Below are 17,500 nucleotides of genomic sequence, written 5' to 3'. Positions count from 1 at the left end.
CCTTCAGTTTTAAGACTGGCTGCATTCCCAGGACCATGAAATTGAACACCCACACCCACACCCACACCCACACACACACACACACACACACACACACACACACACACACACACACACACCGCCCCTCCCGCCCCTTTCGCTCCCCTTTCTGGGCCCTTCTGCTCCCCTGTTCTCCTCTACACAGCTCTCAGTTTTCTTGTACACTGCTCAAAAAATAAAAGGAGCACTAAAACAGCACAATGCAACTTCCAATAACTTCCAAGTCAATCACATCAGTAAAATCAGCCTGTCCAGTAAGGAAGCAACACTGATTGTGAATCTATTTCACCAACTTCACCAACCAAATTTAACAGACAATAGGCAGAAATGAGAGGTAATACCAAAACATGCCCTGTTATGGAGTGGATATTCAGGCCCACAAGGCCCACAATGTTCTCATCCTTTCTGGCTGATGTTTTGGACACTTGCATATCGTCAGTGGAGAAACCATAAAGTGGCGTCTATCTACCCCAGAGGTGGGCAAACTAAGGCCCAGGGGCAACATGCGGCCCGCAGAGCTTTTACAATCAAAAGTAATACCCTCTCCTCTAACAAAAAGGGCTAGGGGTCTTGGAGGTGTGAGATACATCTAGGTCACATCTAAATATTATAATGTGGAGGAGTGAAATGGGCAAGAAGTTATACCGTGTATAGTGCTTCTCATCTGTAGTTTCCTGAGATACGAGTGTGCCATCTAGTGGACACTACAGGTTCCACACTGTGGTTAACCATCAACTGGATAATCCCTCTTCAACACAAGGACGCAGTGCCATAGATAATAACATGATAAAACCGCTATATTAGCATGACTTCAGTGAGAGAGAGTGTGGTATACATCATTTTCTTGTAGGTGAGGTGGAATTAAACTATTTCAAAAAGGCCTACTAACTAAATCTTGAGAGCTGATTTCGAATTTGCTGTGGACATGTTGGATCTGTAAACAAAATTCAAGCTTTCCGTGTCTGCTAATGTGTCTTCCCTTCCCTCCCTGTTTTGAGTTGCTTGTTTGCACAACACTGTCACATAGACGGAGTTTCACATCTTGTATCAATCAAAATGTATTATAGCACAATACGCAAACCAAACAGTTGACTCAATTGTCAATTGTCCAAGGTTCACGTGAGAAAGTGCTCACAGACACAGACGCACACTTGCAAAGTCTCTGCGACAGGAGGCAAAAATCTCTGACGCATCTGCAATAATTTGACTTCTCAGTATAGTATAAATTGGGCTTAAGTCTGCTCTCTCTCTCTCTCTCTCTATCTCATCGTCCTTGTACATTTAACTACAAGTATCCTAAGCCTGGCAGGCAAACGTGTGCATGTGGAGCCGTGTGGTTGCCATGGCGTTATGAAGATACATAAGTGTCTCAGTTTGGTTGCCATGGTGTGATAAATACATGCGTGGTTCCCATGGTGATACGTATGATACACAAATGTGTGTAGGCATGTGGAGCGTGGTTGCCATGGCGTTAAGATACGTACGTACGTGTGTGGGCCTACCATGGCCTAACGGTAGGTCACTGGGCCACTACGCCGGCTACCCGGGTTTGATTCTGGCTTGAGGTCATTTGCCACTCCTTCCTCGACTCTCTCTACCCACTCAATTCTTGTCCCTCTCTCGCCGTCCTGTCATTAATTATAGGCAAAATGCCATGACAAATATCTTTTATTTCAAGAAAAAAAGGAACATACGTGTGCGCAGGCGTGTGGCTCTCTCCAGCTCGGGGTTGAGTTTGTTCTCCCGCATCACTTTGTTCCTCTGTCGGACCTCCTGGAGGCGGGACCCTCGCCTGAAAGGCAGCCCTATGTCCACCAACTCTACATCTGCAGGGGAAGACACAGAGGCACTCGCTCAGATTACAGATGAACTTGGTTAATTCATTCATTCATTCATTCATCATTAAACAAAGCAAGAACCACTGTGTTCTTTTCTTTAGAGGAAAAATAAATGAGGCCTTCAAAGAAAAGAACATGGTCCCTAAAGTCAAATATGGCAGAGTTTCCCTGATGTTTTGAGGTTGCTTTGCTGCCTCTGGCACTGGACTGCTTGACCGTGTGCATGGAATTATGAAGTCTGTAGACTATCAACAAACTTTGCAGCATGATATAGGAGGCCACCCCTACATCCCATAGAAAACCTATGGAGAGATCTCAAAATGGCAGTGTGGAGAAAGTACCCTTCAAATCACCTCAAGGGTGGTCTAAAATTCCAGCTGAGCGTTGTAGGAAACTCATTGATGGTTATCAGAAGTGGTTGTTCGCAGTTATTTTGTCTAAAGGTTGTGCTACCAAGTATTAGGCTGAGGGTGTCAATACTTCTGTCCGGCCCATTTTTGGAGTTTTGTGTAAAATGGTCATTCATTTGACTTTTTTTTTCATTCTCTTTTGTGTTTTTTCATTGCAAGACAAACAAATGAAGATATTAATAACAAAGCATTTGTGATTGCAATCATTTTCTGGAAGAAATTGAGTATTATCTGACAGAATTGAAGGGGTGCCAATACTTTTTACCTCACACCTAATGAAAACTTTTGAACGAGTGCTGCTGCGCAACTTTCTCAAACCCCAGGTACGCCACGCACTGGATCCTCTGCAGTTCGCCTACCAAGAGAACGTGGGAGTGGAGGATGCTATCCTGTACCTTCTTCACAGGGTACACGCTAACTTGGATAAGGGTGGCTGTGCTGTGAGAATCATGTTTTTGACTTCTCCAGCGCATTCAACACCATACAACCACTGCTGCTGAGAGCTAAATTGGTGCGGATTGGAGTGCAGCCTAGCCTGGTAACCTGGATCACTGATTACTTCACAGAGCGGCCCCAGTTTGTAAGGATGGGTGACATAACATCGGAGACAGTTATTAGCAGCACAGGAGCGCCACAAGGAACGGTTCTCTCCCCCGTAGTCTTCACCCTGTATACGACTGACTTCAGCTACAATTCTGGGACATGCCACATGCAGAAGTTCTCAGACGACACTGCAATTGTGGGGTGTATAAGAGACGGTCAGGAAAAGGAGTACAGGGGACTGGTGGATGACTTTGTAGGATGGTGCCAAAACAAACAGCTGAACCTGAACACCACCAAAATCAAGGAAATGGTGATCGATTTCAGGCGCTCCACCCCGCCCTTGGTGCCTGTTTCTATTGGGGGAGATAATGTGGAGACTGTCTGTACTTACAAGTACTTAGGAGTGCACCTTGACAATAAGCTGGACTGGTCCACACATCTGATGCACTTTACAGGAAAGGCCAAAGCAGGCTCTATTTCCTCAGAAGGCTGAGGTCCTTCAATGTCTGCAGCCAACTTCTGCTTATGTTCTACCAGTCTATCATGGCCAGTGTGCTCTTCTACGCTGTGACTTGCTGGGGTGGAAGCATTAGGAGGAGAGATGCTGGACGCCTTGACAGACTGGTGAGGAAGGCGGGGTCAGTGGTGGGCATGGAGCTGCAGTCACTCACCTCAACAGCTGAGAGCAGAACACTGAGCAGACTGGACTCTATTATGGACAATCAGCATCACCCCTTAACGCCACCTTCACTAACCAACTGAGTCTGTTCAGTCACAGACTCCGTGCTTTCACCTGCAGGACAGACAGGCTAAGGAGGTCCTTTGTCCCTTGGGCCATTCAACTGTTTAACAGTATACAGAAGGACACTAAGAAGGACATCATTATTGGGGATTGGACTGCCTGAGATGCCAGAGCTGGCCCAGATCTGGAACCTCTTGGCATGTGTGTGTGTGTGTCTGTGTGTCTGTGTCTGTGTCTGTGTTTGTTTTTATGTAGCTACTTGACACCTGAATTTCACCCTGGGGATCGATAAAGTTTCTCTACTCTACTCTACTACTCTACTTTTGGCCAGCACTGTAAGTGGTAATTGTCATATTAAAAGTTATTGTCACAATTCCGAAAGAAAGTTACACAGATCTGCAACATGGCATTTGTGACTGTTCGGGCTGGCCTTACGTCCTTCCTGCCATTGACGTTCAGTGTCAAGTGCAGATTGCCTGGTGATGATAGATATATGGATAGCCTTTCTTGTCCCCAAGCAAGGCGAAATGTGTTTCACCTCCATCACAACTCACAGCCAATATGTAGACAAAATATATCATAGGGCCTACTGGACAGACATCAAGACGATGAAGATGATGATGAAAGTAAATGGCTCGCCTTTCTCCGGGTTTGCGGCGTCCATGTACTCCTTGTAAGTCCTCCACCAATGGGTCTTCTTGCTGGCCTCCTGTGCGTTCCTGACGTACCGTGGGTAGCTCCCATACTTCTCCAGAGCCTCCAGGTCTGTCACATCGATGTCTTCATTTGGCAAAGGACCCAACGGTGGGGCACGGCGACACAAAGAGGCTGCCATTCAAAACACAACAAGCATCAGACGAGGACTGAATGACAATACTCATACACGAAACTCGATTTGCTTGTTTTTCATTTTAAAGCATATCTGCATCAGGTCGGCTAAATATGACAGATCCAAAGCCCATGCCCATGCGTACCAAGAATTCACTTAAAATGACAAGTAAAACACCCTATTGAAAGACACAGTACACAGCATGAGCGAGACCATTTCTGACAGTACATACCACTGGTTCCCAGTCCTCTAGCACTAATATTTACTCCAATTTTCTCTCCTGTTATGAGGAGTGCCCTCCGACAGAGCGCCGCCATGTTGGATTGTACCTCAGAGACAAACGGAAGCAACGTCATTTCGCCGAAGCGCATGTCGGGATACAACCAACAACACCAGATGCCATTCAGTCTCTTGTGAGTGAATTTAGCTTCAGAAAGAGAAAAATGCGATTTGTGTGCGGTTGAATTTGTGTAATTCGAAAAGCAATATTGTATCTGACTGTCAGTGATTGTTCGTGGGAATTGATTGCCTCAGATGATGACTAATAAATCATAGCTAAGCTAGATGGTTAGCTACCGATGGAGAGGATCACAACATTGTCATTAATCTTTTCATGAGATGAATTCCGAAAATCTGTGTGAGATAATATCAGATAAGCGCCCAACCAGTCCTGTGTATATTTTAGCGATTATATGTGAATTCATGTTGTAGCAACGTCAGTACATTGTGAAATCAATAGTGGCTGGATTTTGACATTCTGAGCCTAAAATCAAAAACAATCAATGCCAGGCTGTCAGTCAATGAAGTGGTGTGCTCAAAGAGGATTAAGTAGTGTTTGGATTACTCTTGGCTCCGTGTGCATTATTAATTAAAACCACAACGCTGCCCTCCATTTTTCATGTCACCAGATTGATTGTCTAATGTCACGTTATTTTCCCCAATTCAGAATTCAATGAGTATCCGTGGGGAATGGATTCTGAGAATCTGAACTGCGCCATCTGCATAGAAAAGTTCCGAGTGCCCGTGACCATACCTTGCGGACACACCTTCTGTAAGGACTGCATCACTAATTTCTGGGACACCAGGGCGCAGAGCGTCAGCCCACAGTGTCCGATCTGCAAGGAGCAGTTTCCGAACAGGCCACTGCTGAAGAGGAATTACTCCCTGTCCCTGTTGACAGAAGCCACGGTGTCCAGAGAGGTGCATCCGGTATCCAGGTTAGTGGAACCGGAGCCGGAGAGAGAGCTCTGCACTCGGCACTCCAAGCCGCTGGTCATCTACTGCAGGTCGGAAGGGATATGTGTGTGTTACGAATGTTCCATCACCGCCTGCAAGAGCCATGACCAAGTGCTAGTGGAGGAGGAGAGGAAAAACCGAGAGGTAAACAAACAAAAACAAAAACATAATCTGCTGTGCTTCTCTTCTATCATTAATTATTAAACAAACTGCCATGTAATAGCTGGTGAGAAGTTACCTACACAGGGCTGGAGTTTTAGCAGTGTTTACTGTAAGCTTTTGTGCCGTGCAACTGGTGTATAAAATACATGACAACGCAGTGATGTTGCTTGAACTTCTGTGAAGACTCACAGTGTAAAGTGTACACTGGTGTATTTCGTTATTTTGTTTGGCAGACACTACTGAATAAGAAGCAAGTTGACATCAAAAGACAGATGGACGAGACGGAGAGGAGCATGCAGAAGCTTCAGGACAACATCGCCTCTGCACAGGTGTGTGTGTGTGTGTGTGTGTGTGTGTGTGTGTGTGTGTGTGTGTGTGTGTGTGTGTGTGTGTGTCTGTCTGTCTGTGTCTGTCTGTCTGTCTGTGTCTGTGTGTGAGTGAGAGAGAGAGCGAGAGCGAGAGCAAGAGAGAAGTTCTGTGGCCCAATGGTTAGGGAAATGGTCTTAAGATCGGAGGGTGGTTGGTTCAAATCCCACCCTTACCTCTCCAAACAGTTCCTTCCATGGCTGAAGTGCCCTTGAGCAAGGCATCTAACCCCACACTGCCTCACCAGGGACTGTAACCAATACCCTGTAAATAACTGTAAGTCGATTTGGATAAAAGCGTCAGCTAAGTGTAAGGTAAGCGTACCCATTAAGCCCATGTACCCTTTAAGCCCACTTTCAACTTTGAGGTCAATTTAAAGAAAGGGAAAAGGTGAATTTTGTTGTTCATCACCCTATCCAATTAAAGGGTTTAGTAACTGACAAAATGTTTTTTATTGCAAACAAATCACATTTTTTATCATCGAGTTATCCCCGTCCAAGTGAACCCAGTCTCAGGACTACTGACAAGAAGTTGCCTCAAAACTTTGCTGTTTTGGGACATGTCAGAAATCATAGAATTTCAGCTAGTTTAAGTAAAATATTTTGAAAATACTTTCATATTTAGTGAACTAAGAGGTAAATGTAATGATTTTTATATATATACATGCAGTGTTTTACTAAATTATAGCATTTCCCTTCAAATGGAAAGATGTGTTTTATGAGCGAGCAAACGCAGATATTCTCTTGATACAACCACACACCATCTTTATCTTACTCTACCGTAAGACTTAAGGTGGTTAGGTATGAATTCTAAGCATATTCCAGTTTGTTTGGCATTGATCTTTAAAGAAATGCATCATGAAATGTTTTTGTGGAGTTGATTATTTCCATAAAATAGCTTTTTGTATGGGCGGGCTTAATGGGTACAAGGTGGGCTTAAATGGTACACCCCATTGAAATGCATGCAAGTTGGCATGCATGCTAATGAAAAATGCCTTTGAGGGACATAAAAAGTGCTGTACAATCTGAAGTAGTAGGTCAAAAAGGCGTAATGTAATGAACTAACAATAATCAATAAGAAAAAATAAATTTCTCTGTTTGGATGAAGAATTTTATGAAGTATATGAAGTAAGAGATGCTGTAATGTTTAATTAGGTTTTATGCATTATTTTTTTTAGCAAATCTTACATTTTGGAAGAATATTTTGATCTGAAACCATTTATGCCATGTAGGCTACACTGTTTAAACTCAACTCACACACCTCACCAGGTATTTTGATAGAGAAATAACAAGTGGGCTTAAATGGTACCAAAGGTACCATTTAAGCCCATTCAGACTTTTCACTTTTCTCGTAAAAAATCTTCATATTGTACTTTGAAATATTCATCAATTCAGTGTTAAACATTGAAAAGAGAGGTAAATCTTACTATTTAAGAAATCATTTCACAAAAAAATTGTGTGAAAATGATTGAAAAATAAAGAAATTTAGATTTTGGTGGGCTTAATGGGTACGCTTACCGTAATGTGAAGAGGACACTGAACTATGTCCATGTCAAAAAAGAATGACACAGTATGTCGATGGTGTATGTTGGCTCAGGCCAGGTGTGTGTGTGATGGGACATACAGGTGTGTTGTTATGTGGGTGGGTGGACTACATGGCTATTCCTCATAAGAGTGCTGCTGTTGTTGTTGTGTAGGTGTGTGTATGATGTGTATGGTACAGGAGTGTTCTTTTCCCTTAGGGAAAAGAAAAGTCAACTTTGAGCAGTGCCAAGCCTGACGTTTTGATGTTGTTATGTCCTCCTCAAAGTCAATATGACTCTGACCTCATCTTGACTCTGAGGAAGACGAAACAACATTGAAAGTAGAAAATGGAATTCCCCAGGTGTCGTACCATCACACTCTGGTTTCTGTCAGAATACACACACACAGTATGTTTCTCACATGTGTATGTGTGTGCGCCAGGGCTTGACACTGGTACCTGCCAACCGGCCAAATGCTGGTAAAACTTGTCCGTGTCTGGTAACAATTTCAGTGTCACTAGCCAATTTGGCAGGTATCTTATTCTATGGTATGACATGTCAGAATAGCATACACAGTATAGTCTGCACTTTGCCCCTAGAGTATCAATTAATGGTATTTCAGTTCAAGGAAAAGCTCAGTTACTCAATTTCTATTTGTTTGTTTTATTTCCATGCAGAAACCCATGCACTCATATTTTTGTTGCACCTCATCTTCTGAGATTAAATGTACAGTTGAAAAATGAAAAAAGGTCGCACCATGCATAGGTTTCTTTATTGCATGTATACATGTTTATTTATTACATATATGTAATAAAGAAACCTATGCATGGTGCGACCTTTTTTCATTTTTCAGTTTTACAATATTTTGGTCAGCAACCTTGAAAGAGAAAAACTGTTGGGTGACGCCTGCTCCAACCCTTATGAACATTGAATGTACAGTGACATGATAAAATAATTGTGGCTAGTAGAATAGCTGGATGGCTAGTGACTCGGGAAAACTACTAGCCACAGTGGCCAGCAAGCGAAAAAGTTAATGTCAAGCCCTGGTGTGCGCGTGTGTCCTCTTTGTCTGTGTGTGCGCATGGATGCGTGCATGCATGTGTGTCTTCTGTGTGTGTGTGTGTGTGTGTGTGTGTGTGTGTGTGTGTGTGTGTGTGTGTGTGTGTGTGTGTGTGTGTGTGTGTGTGTGTGTGTGTGTGTGTGTGTGTGTGTGTGTGTCAGAGGTAAGAACGGGTAAAAAAATCCAAGCCCGAACCGACATGGGCCCATGGGAATTGGGCCGGGCCCGGCCCGAGGCCGACTAATTATTGGATGTGTTGGCCCGAGCCCGAGGGAAGCCCGAAATTTCAAATTTTATTTATAAGGAGGGGTGATCTATGATAACAAATCAAAGCCCTTAAATTCACAACTAAACTACCTTACGCATCTTTTTCATGGCTTTTCAAGTGATGGTGATGGTGAAACTAAAGCATGATAGATCCACCTTCTTTGGTCTCGTCTCGGAAAGCGGGGAAGTAAGCGACAGACTGGTTGCCTGGCAACTCACACGCAACTTACTCCACAGCAGCTGGAGCAGCGCAGAAAAAAAGGGATTTTACTGTGAATCTACCAGAGGTTACGCCAAGTTTGGTGTAATAAGCAGCCACGTGTGTAACTAATATGAAAACAAAAAAGCCTCCATTGCTGTCGCTCAACAAAACTAACCGCTCGCTGTCTGTGTTCGATGTGTCAGCCGAGCGCTGGCTGTCACGCGCCTCTTGCTGATTATAGTCCCTTTTGCGGTGGAGACACAACTGTACCGAACCGCACCAAAAGCATTCCGTACCAAACTGGCAGATAATGAACCGTACTGTACCGTACTGCTTGGTGGAAACGTAGCTTTAGTGTCGGGTTGATGAGGCGACCTCTGTTTTTTGCAGACCACGCGTCTCTCGTGGCCAAAACACGGCCGAAATGCCTCAGCGCACTGTGATGGGAGGGAGAGGCGAGGGAAAGCGCGTGCATTCTAGCAGCAGGCACTGCACTGCTGGATTATCAACTGACGTGGAATATTATTAACGCACAGCCTACATAGCCTATTTATTTATTTAAAAAAAAAAAAAAACTGTCAACGATAGAGAAGCCGAACCCGACCCTACCCGAACGTAATGAGTGACATTTCAGGCCCGACCCGACCCGAAATTGGCTCGGGTTCGGGTTCGGGCTCGGGCCTGGGCCAAAAATCATAGGTCTAGTGTGTGTGTGTGTATTCTTTCCCCAGTTGTCCTACCAGCAGACGGCGCAGGTGATGGACTCTCGGTTCGATGCACTGGTGAAGGTGCTGGAGGAGAAGCAGCAGGCGCTGCGGAGCTACGTGGCCCAGGAACAGGAGGCCGTCATCGGCCAGGCGCAGGCACAGCTGGCCTCGCTGGAGGACCAACAGCACAGGCTACAGCAGAGCCACGAACACACCTCCACACTCAGGAGCCTGCCAGACACCAAACTCATACAGGTGGGGAGTGTGTGTGTGTGTGTGTGTGTGTGTGTGTGTGTGTGTGTGTGTGTGTGTGTGTGTGTGTGTGTGTGTGTGTGTGTGTGTGTGTGTGTGTGTGTGTGTGTGTGTGTGTGTGTGTGTGTGTGTGTGTGGAGTTGTGTGGGACTGTGTAGGTGTAGGGTACTGTGTCGGTAGATGTGTGTGTCATTGTCAGTGACACAGAGCAACAGGACACTACCAGACACCAAGCTCATGTGGATTTGTTTGTCTGTGTTTGTGTGTGTGCACTTCAACCCCAGATTGATCAGTGTGTGTGTGTGTGTGTGCGTGCGTGCGTGCGTGCGTGTGTGTGTGTGTGTGTGTCTGCATGTGCAGAACTCTACTGGACAACCCACTCATCCATTCATTTGTGTGTGTGTGTGTGTGTGTGTGTGTGTGTGTGTGTGTGTGTGTGTGTGTGTGTGTGTGTGTGTGTGTGTGTGTGTGTGTGTGTGTGTGTGTGTGTGTGTGCGTGTGCGTGTCTCTGCCCATGCAGCTCTGTGAGTGTATGTGTATGTGTCTAGATACCAAGCTCAAACAGGTTAGTGTGAGTGTGTTTGTGTGCATGTTTCTCTGTGTGTGTGTGTGTGTGTGTGTGTGTGTGTGTGTGTGTGTGTGTGTGTGTGTGTGTGTGTGTGTGTGTGTGTGTGTGTGTGTGTGTGTGTGTGTGTGTGTGTGTGTGTGTGTTAACATAAGACAGCAGGCTCATACAGGTTAGTCACACAAAGTGTGTGTGAGAGTGTGTATGTCGTTTCCACATGCTCTCCAACAGTATGACAATGCTGGTCAGAGACACACACACACATACGCACTTAGCTATTTTGTTTGCTTGTGTGTGCATTATCATGTTTGTGTGTCCTGTCACATGCCCCTGTTTTTCGTCTCTCTCAGACTCTCAGGGCGGCATGGTGTGGTCGTAATATCGGTTTGCTATTTTTCTTTTAATTACGACAGAGGCTGACATCCTGCCCGCATGAGAATGAGAACCCATCAGTCATATTACTTTAGAAACAGCCTCCTCAGTAGGGTATTCATATTCAGTAGGCTACTACAATATTGAGAGACCTCATGATTAAAAAAAAAACGATTAAGGAATTGATTAAGGACTCTGTATCTGTTGTGCCTGGTGTGTGTGTGTCTGCAGAGTACTCGGGGGCTGACCGTTTTATGTCATAAATGAAGGAAGTTAATTAAGTACACATTTTATTTCTTGATTTCTTTTATTTCTTTCTGGATTGTTTTCTCAAAATGATTTGTGTGTGTGTGTGTGTGTGTGTGTGTGTGTGTGTGTGTGTGTGTGTGTGTGTGTGTGTGTGTGTGTGTGTGTGTGTGTGTGTGTGTGTGTGTGTGTGTGTGTGTGTGTGTGTGTGTGTTTAGGGTACTCGTGAGCTGGCGCGTGACTCTCGGCATGCAGAGGTGGCGGTGGTGCATGAGCCCTCTTTGGACCCCTCTGTCCATCTACAGGAGAGACTCAGCGGCGTCATGGACATACTCAACAAGATCTCCAGACTGGTGCTGGAGGACCTGGTCAAGGCCATGGATACCGCCATCGCACAGGACAAAGAGGGTGGGTATGATATGAGAGAGAGAGAGAGAGAGAGAGAGAGAGAGAGAGAGAGAGAGAGAGAGAGAGAGAGAGAGAGAGAGAGAGAGAGAGAGAGAGAGAGAGAGAGAGAGAGAGAGAGAGAGAGAGAGAGAGAGAGAGAGAGGGAGGCTCTTTGGTCTCTGACATTTCAAAAGAATGTGCAAAGGAGAGAGGGAACAAAGAGAGAAAGAAAGTGGGACGAGTGCAGAAAAGAAGAGAAGAGCAAGACTCTCTGTGCTGCCAGTATAACTGTTGTCCAAGGTCTCTCCCCCTGCTCTGAGTATAGCTGCTGTTGTCCATGTTAGGTGTTCCCTATTGTAACTGTTGTAACCTATAGTGCTCATGCCCCCCCTGCAGGCTCCCCCCAGGATAAGAAGCCGACCCTGGCTGTGGTGCCAAGTCCTGCCACCCCCTCTTACCCCGGACGCAGAGAGGGGCTCAGCGAGTGTAAGTCAGATTTCTCATATCTATGAGATTAATATGTCTGGTGTACTGTATGGTTATACCAGACATATCAATATGGTGTTATATGGTTACTGCCAGGGGGCTCATTGAGTGTGAGCCTCATATCTTTCTCGCTACTGGTTAAAATGATGTGATCCTTTGGAGAGGCACACATCAGCACGGACAGCGCAATCAGTAGAACTTCAAAAAAAGCAAATAGATAATCAGATTCTGGCATTTTTTTTCTCCCTCATGTCAAGGGATGCCTGACATCGGTCACTGTCCACGGCTGAGGGTTCTGAAATCCCAAACGGCTTCTACTCTAAAGCTGTTTGGGATTTCAGAACCCTCAGCCGTGGACAGTGACCGATGTCAGGCATCCCTTGACGTGAGGGAGAAAAAAATGCCAGAATCTGATTATCTATTTGCTTTTTTTGAATGTCATGGTCTAAAACGCTGCCTCTAAACGCTAATATTGCTTTTGTGTCTGATCATTGTATTGAGTTTTTCTGATTATATCATATCATGTGATATACTTCCTGCTTCTCCTCTCTGCAGACCGCTTCTATATATTACATTACATTACATTACATTAAAATACATTGTATTATACTTCCTGGTTGTCCTCTCCGAAGACCATAGTTATATTATATTATATTATATTATATTATATTATATTATATTATATTATATTATATTATATTATACTGTACTTCCTGCTTCTCCTCTTTTGCAGACAGCTGCTTTATATTATATTGTATTAGACTGTACTGTACTTCCTGCTTCTCCTCTCCGCAGATCGCTGCTCTTTGACCTTTGACCCGCGCACGGCCAACTCTAACCTGCAGCTGTCGCATAGCAACCGTCGTGCGGAGCACCTGACGTCGGGGCCGCGGCCCGTGCCGGCCGACAAGGCTCGCTTCGACCACACCTGGCAGGTGCTGTGCCATGAGGGATTCGCCAGGGGGCGCCACTACTGGGAACTGGAGGTAGACATTATTGTTATTATATTTAGGAGTAGAAATAATCGTAGTAGTAGTAGTAGTAGTAGTGGTAATTGTCGTAGTGCCCCTACAACTTTCTGTTTTCCATGTTAACTTTTGTCTTTCTTCCGTATTATTGTTATTATCTCTGTTATTATTGTAGTTATGAGCAGGGCTTTGAACCATTATTTTTTCTGAAACGTTCCGTTCCGAACAGAAACGGAATTATAACGTTTCCGGTTATGAGTTCCACCAATAAATTGACGTTCCCAAACCGGTTAGAACAAAAAAATATTGTTCCCGGAACGGTTAATTTCGTTCCTGTCAGCTGATTACTCCCAATAGGCCTAACTGACGTTAATTAACCAAGAAAGACGGAAGTGCAAATGAGTCAGCCTACTTCCAAACTGTTTATTCAAGCGGATGAAAAGAATATCCTCCAGAATTTTGTCATTCAGGGACGACCTAAGCGGAGAATAAACCTCAATGATGAAAATGCGCACTCCATGCTGACTTGGGTCACGGGGAGCGCTATGATGGACATTGTGAGTTTGTGCATATTTGAAGCGGCCATGGATGCCCAATAACATTGAATATTCTCGGTGCGCTTTACACGTGCTTCTCTGCAATATCTTACAATGATGCAATGGAAACTCTGCCCTTTTGTATGACAGTGGTTTCTCTTATTTAAGATGTGTAGTGGAGACTTTGTAATCCATAGCTCTCTCTCCATTCAGTCAGAGAATGTCTGATGTCACACAGGACGTGAACCTCAGCCGTCATGGTAACGTGCGCAGGAAAAAAAAAACTTTTTTTTTTGAGGAACGGTATTAACCGGTTACCAATATTTTTAAATCAGTGTTTCTGTTCCAGAACATAAAAAATAATAACGTTTCCGGTTTCGTTTCTGTTCCCTGTAAAATACAAAAAGTTCCTGGTTTCCGTTTTTGTTCCTTGAACCGGTTCAAAGCCCTGGTTATGAGTATCCAAAAATTACCAATGAAGGTGATGTTTCTTTTGCCATTTTCCTTGGAGGTGTTCAAGCCGTGGACTATATCAATACAGTTGTTATATTGTCATTATTTCTGTTAATATAATTATGAGTAGCAAAACATTTACAACGTAGCTGACGTTGAAAGTACACGAGAGTGCACAGGTGCAGGTGTAAGGCAGGAAAACCTTTTGTAAATGAACGCAGAAAGTTCAATAGACACTGAATACTTTCTTTTTTCTTCGCTCCAAGACGAAGCGTCTAGTACAGTGATCAGCATCAAGCCTGTTCTGAAACTCAAGTTTGTGAGTTTGCTACTAGCTTAGGCCTACAAAAATGCCCTCCCACCTCCTGCTCAGTTAGCACAAACCAATCAGAGTCCGGCATGGAGACAGACCACCGACGTGGTCCTCAACCCAGCTGAATACACTGAGAGTGCGTTTTAATATGCGACCTTGCCTCCTCCACTTGCCTCCTCCACTTGCCTCCTCCACTTGCTTCTCGTCATGATGACATCACTGACAACAGCATTATATTTCAATATCTTGCAAAAGCTCAATTGTAAAGTCTTTTTCTCATTTGCAATTGGGATGGTGAATGAAAAACAGTCCCTCAAAAGTTGTTGTGGCGAGGCTGACAGCTGGGAAACTTTATCGTTTTCTCTACGGAGGAGGGGCCAGGAGGCGGGACGAGGAGACAAGCACAAGTGGAGGAGGCAAGGTCACATATTGGGATGCACCCTTAAAGTCTCCCGACGGAGGCCCACGACCACCAACGTTCTCAAACTCCGCCAGACGTATGGAGACACTCCAAGCCAACTCTGTCTCAACTGTACCCAATGCGCGACAATCACCAACAGTCGGGTTGGTGTAGAGTTCCCATTAGGAGACCACATTAGGAGTCTTTAGGTTGAGAAAAAATGTAGTTCCCTTAGCACTGTAGATGGCGGTAGCGCACATCTTATGCAAGCTGCCACTAAACGCCACAGAAAGAGAAGACGACAATGCCCCCTTAGGAGACTGAACTTTAGCACACTTCTTTGCATTGGGTGGATGGAGTTAAACTTTTCTTACTCGCTGAGACAATCTTTTCTTGACTTTTAACCTTTCCTCCTTTCCTGGCAGATGTCCAAGCCGTGGGCGTACCTGAGCATGGTGTTTAAACTTTAATCATTTCCTCTCTTACTCTGACGGGCATGACGCTTTAACTCTTTCCTCTGTTTCCTGGCAGGTGTCTAAGCCGTGGGTGTACCTGGGCATGACTTTTAAGCCTTTCCTCGCTTCCTCTGACAGGCATGACTTTTAACCCTTTCCTCTCTTCCTCTGTCTACTCTCAGGTATCTAAGCCGTGGGCGTACCTGGGGGTGACGTACCAGTCGATTCCTCGTAAGGAGAAGGGCCGCCAGAGCATGGTGGGCATGAACGCCCTCTCCTGGAGCCTGCAGCTGGACGAGCGGCAACTCAGCGCCTGGCACGCCGGCCGCCGGGAGACCGTCTCGGGCATGGTGCCCTCCGCGCCAGCAGGGGGCAGTGCTGGCCACTCTCCGCAGCCGGTGCGCGTGGGCATGCTGCTGGACTACGAGGCAGGCACGCTGACGTACTACGGGGAGGGCCAGAGCAGGCTGCACGCCTTCCACTGCGCCTTCACACACGAACTGTTCCCCGCCTGCTGGATTGGGGAGGGAGTCAGCGTCACGCTGTGCACACCCTGACACGGGCACGAGATTGGGGGGCGGCGTCATACCAAGCGGGTTTGGGGAGGGAGTGATGTCACACCCTGACATGGGCATCAGATGGTGGGTGGGTGGGGTTGCTACATTGTGTACACCATGACATGGGCATGAGATTGAGGGTGGTGTCACGCCAGGTTGAAGGTGGGCATCAGACTTGTCATCAGAACTGTTCCCCTGGGCATGGGATGGGAAGGGATCAGATTTTGGGGGGGCGGGGGGAACTTTAATCCTGAGGGGTCAGGTGTGCCCTGACTGGGGGTGATGAGAAGGACAAATCACACCACACTACACAACAAAGACTTCTTACCCCTGGTTTTGGACTGAGGTGTCTGAAAGACAATCGTTTCTGAACACACACACACACACACACACACACACTTGTGCTAATCCCAGCACAAGAAAAAAAAGGGATATTGTGCATCGCAACTGTGAATTGTTAAAAAAAAAAAACATACATTCACAAAAAAGAAAAAAAAACCCAGCTGTACCAACCTCAACAATACATACCGGTACAATACAACATGCACATCTCCTGAAACATACACAATCTCATGTCTCCTGCTAAAACGCAATCCCACATCTTCTGGTAGAGAAAAGACAATCTCTGCATAGCAACCACAATGAGAAAAAGACAAGCATATGTAATGACATGTGAACTCTTGAGGACAAACTCAATCTTGGGTCTCCATTGAGGACATTCACAATCTCAAACATAAACAAACATACGTACAAACAAACAAGCAAACAATAGAAACACAATCTCCTGTTGAAACATCCACAATCTCCTGTTGGAAAAAACATCCACAATCTCATGTCTCCATTGAGGACATTCACCATATCAAACATACACACACGGATTCAAACAAACATGAGAAACCTCCACAATCTCCTGTTGAAACATCCACAATCTCCTGTTGAAACATCCACAATCTCCTGTTGAAACATCCACAATCTCCTGTTGAAACATCCACAGTCTCATGTTTCCATTCACCATCTCATATCTCAAGCAGTATTAGCATCTCCATGCCCGTTCCCTCCTGAGGTACGATTGGCACTCCTTTACGTACATACTGTACTGTATGTTGGCACTTGAACCCCCTGTTTACGCCCCCCTGGCACTCATTTACACTGGCACAAAACCTGTCTGTAACTCCCAGCACTCCTTTGTGTTGGCACGAAACCAGTAACTTGGTACGAAACCCACCTGTGTCATCCCCCGACACTTTCTTTAAGTTGGCACGAAACCTATCTACCGTATAACCCCTCAGCGCTCCTTTTTTGTTCGCACCCGACATTTCTTTGCCTTTTCTTTATTTTCTGGGGGCAGAACAACATTGCACTTGAGAGCATCAGCTATGAGACAGTGACTTGTGAAACACACACACACACACACAAATAGAACCATCCATACCGATACAGAACTGTTCATACACACTCGCACGAGCGCACACACACACATGCACACAGAATCGTACAAAATATGCTGGAATTTGTCCCAATCATTCCTTTCTCCTTCTCCAATAGTGTGTTCTGCTCCACACGACTGTACAGTGTTGACTCCCTGGA

General features: G+C 45.3%; 2 protein-coding genes across 2 annotated transcripts in view; one reads left to right on the top strand and one right to left on the bottom strand.

Moving 5' to 3' along the window:
* Positions 1-4,773, bottom strand: part of mrpl38 (mitochondrial ribosomal protein L38) — a 12,108-nt gene extending 7,335 nt beyond the window's left edge. The window contains exons 1-3 of the mRNA XM_063219545.1: positions 4,634-4,773; positions 4,212-4,400; positions 1,734-1,865 (exon numbers count right to left, since the gene is read on the bottom strand). Of these exons, the coding sequence (XP_063075615.1) occupies positions 1,734-1,865; positions 4,212-4,400; positions 4,634-4,772 (460 nt within the window). The 5' untranslated portion in view covers position 4,773. The remainder of the gene's footprint in view (positions 1-1,733; positions 1,866-4,211; positions 4,401-4,633) is intronic.
* The window catches only part of trim65 (tripartite motif containing 65), a 12,850-nt gene continuing 90 nt past the window's right edge, over positions 4,741-17,500 (top strand). The window contains exons 1-8 of the mRNA XM_063219531.1: positions 4,741-4,814; positions 5,348-5,781; positions 6,033-6,128; positions 9,948-10,178; positions 11,577-11,766; positions 12,142-12,231; positions 13,027-13,217; positions 15,539-17,500. The exon at positions 15,539-17,500 is cut by the window's right edge and continues 90 nt beyond it. Coding sequence (XP_063075601.1) covers positions 5,371-5,781; positions 6,033-6,128; positions 9,948-10,178; positions 11,577-11,766; positions 12,142-12,231; positions 13,027-13,217; positions 15,539-15,913 — 1,584 coding nt within the window. The 5' untranslated portion in view covers positions 4,741-4,814; positions 5,348-5,370 and the 3' untranslated portion in view covers positions 15,914-17,500. The remainder of the gene's footprint in view (positions 4,815-5,347; positions 5,782-6,032; positions 6,129-9,947; positions 10,179-11,576; positions 11,767-12,141; positions 12,232-13,026; positions 13,218-15,538) is intronic.

The sequence above is a fragment of the Engraulis encrasicolus genome, chromosome 2 (genome assembly GCF_034702125.1).
Source record: "Engraulis encrasicolus isolate BLACKSEA-1 chromosome 2, IST_EnEncr_1.0, whole genome shotgun sequence".
NCBI classification, from domain to species: domain Eukaryota; kingdom Metazoa; phylum Chordata; class Actinopteri; order Clupeiformes; family Engraulidae; genus Engraulis; species Engraulis encrasicolus.
This window is presented reverse-complemented; position numbering and strand designations above follow the sequence as displayed.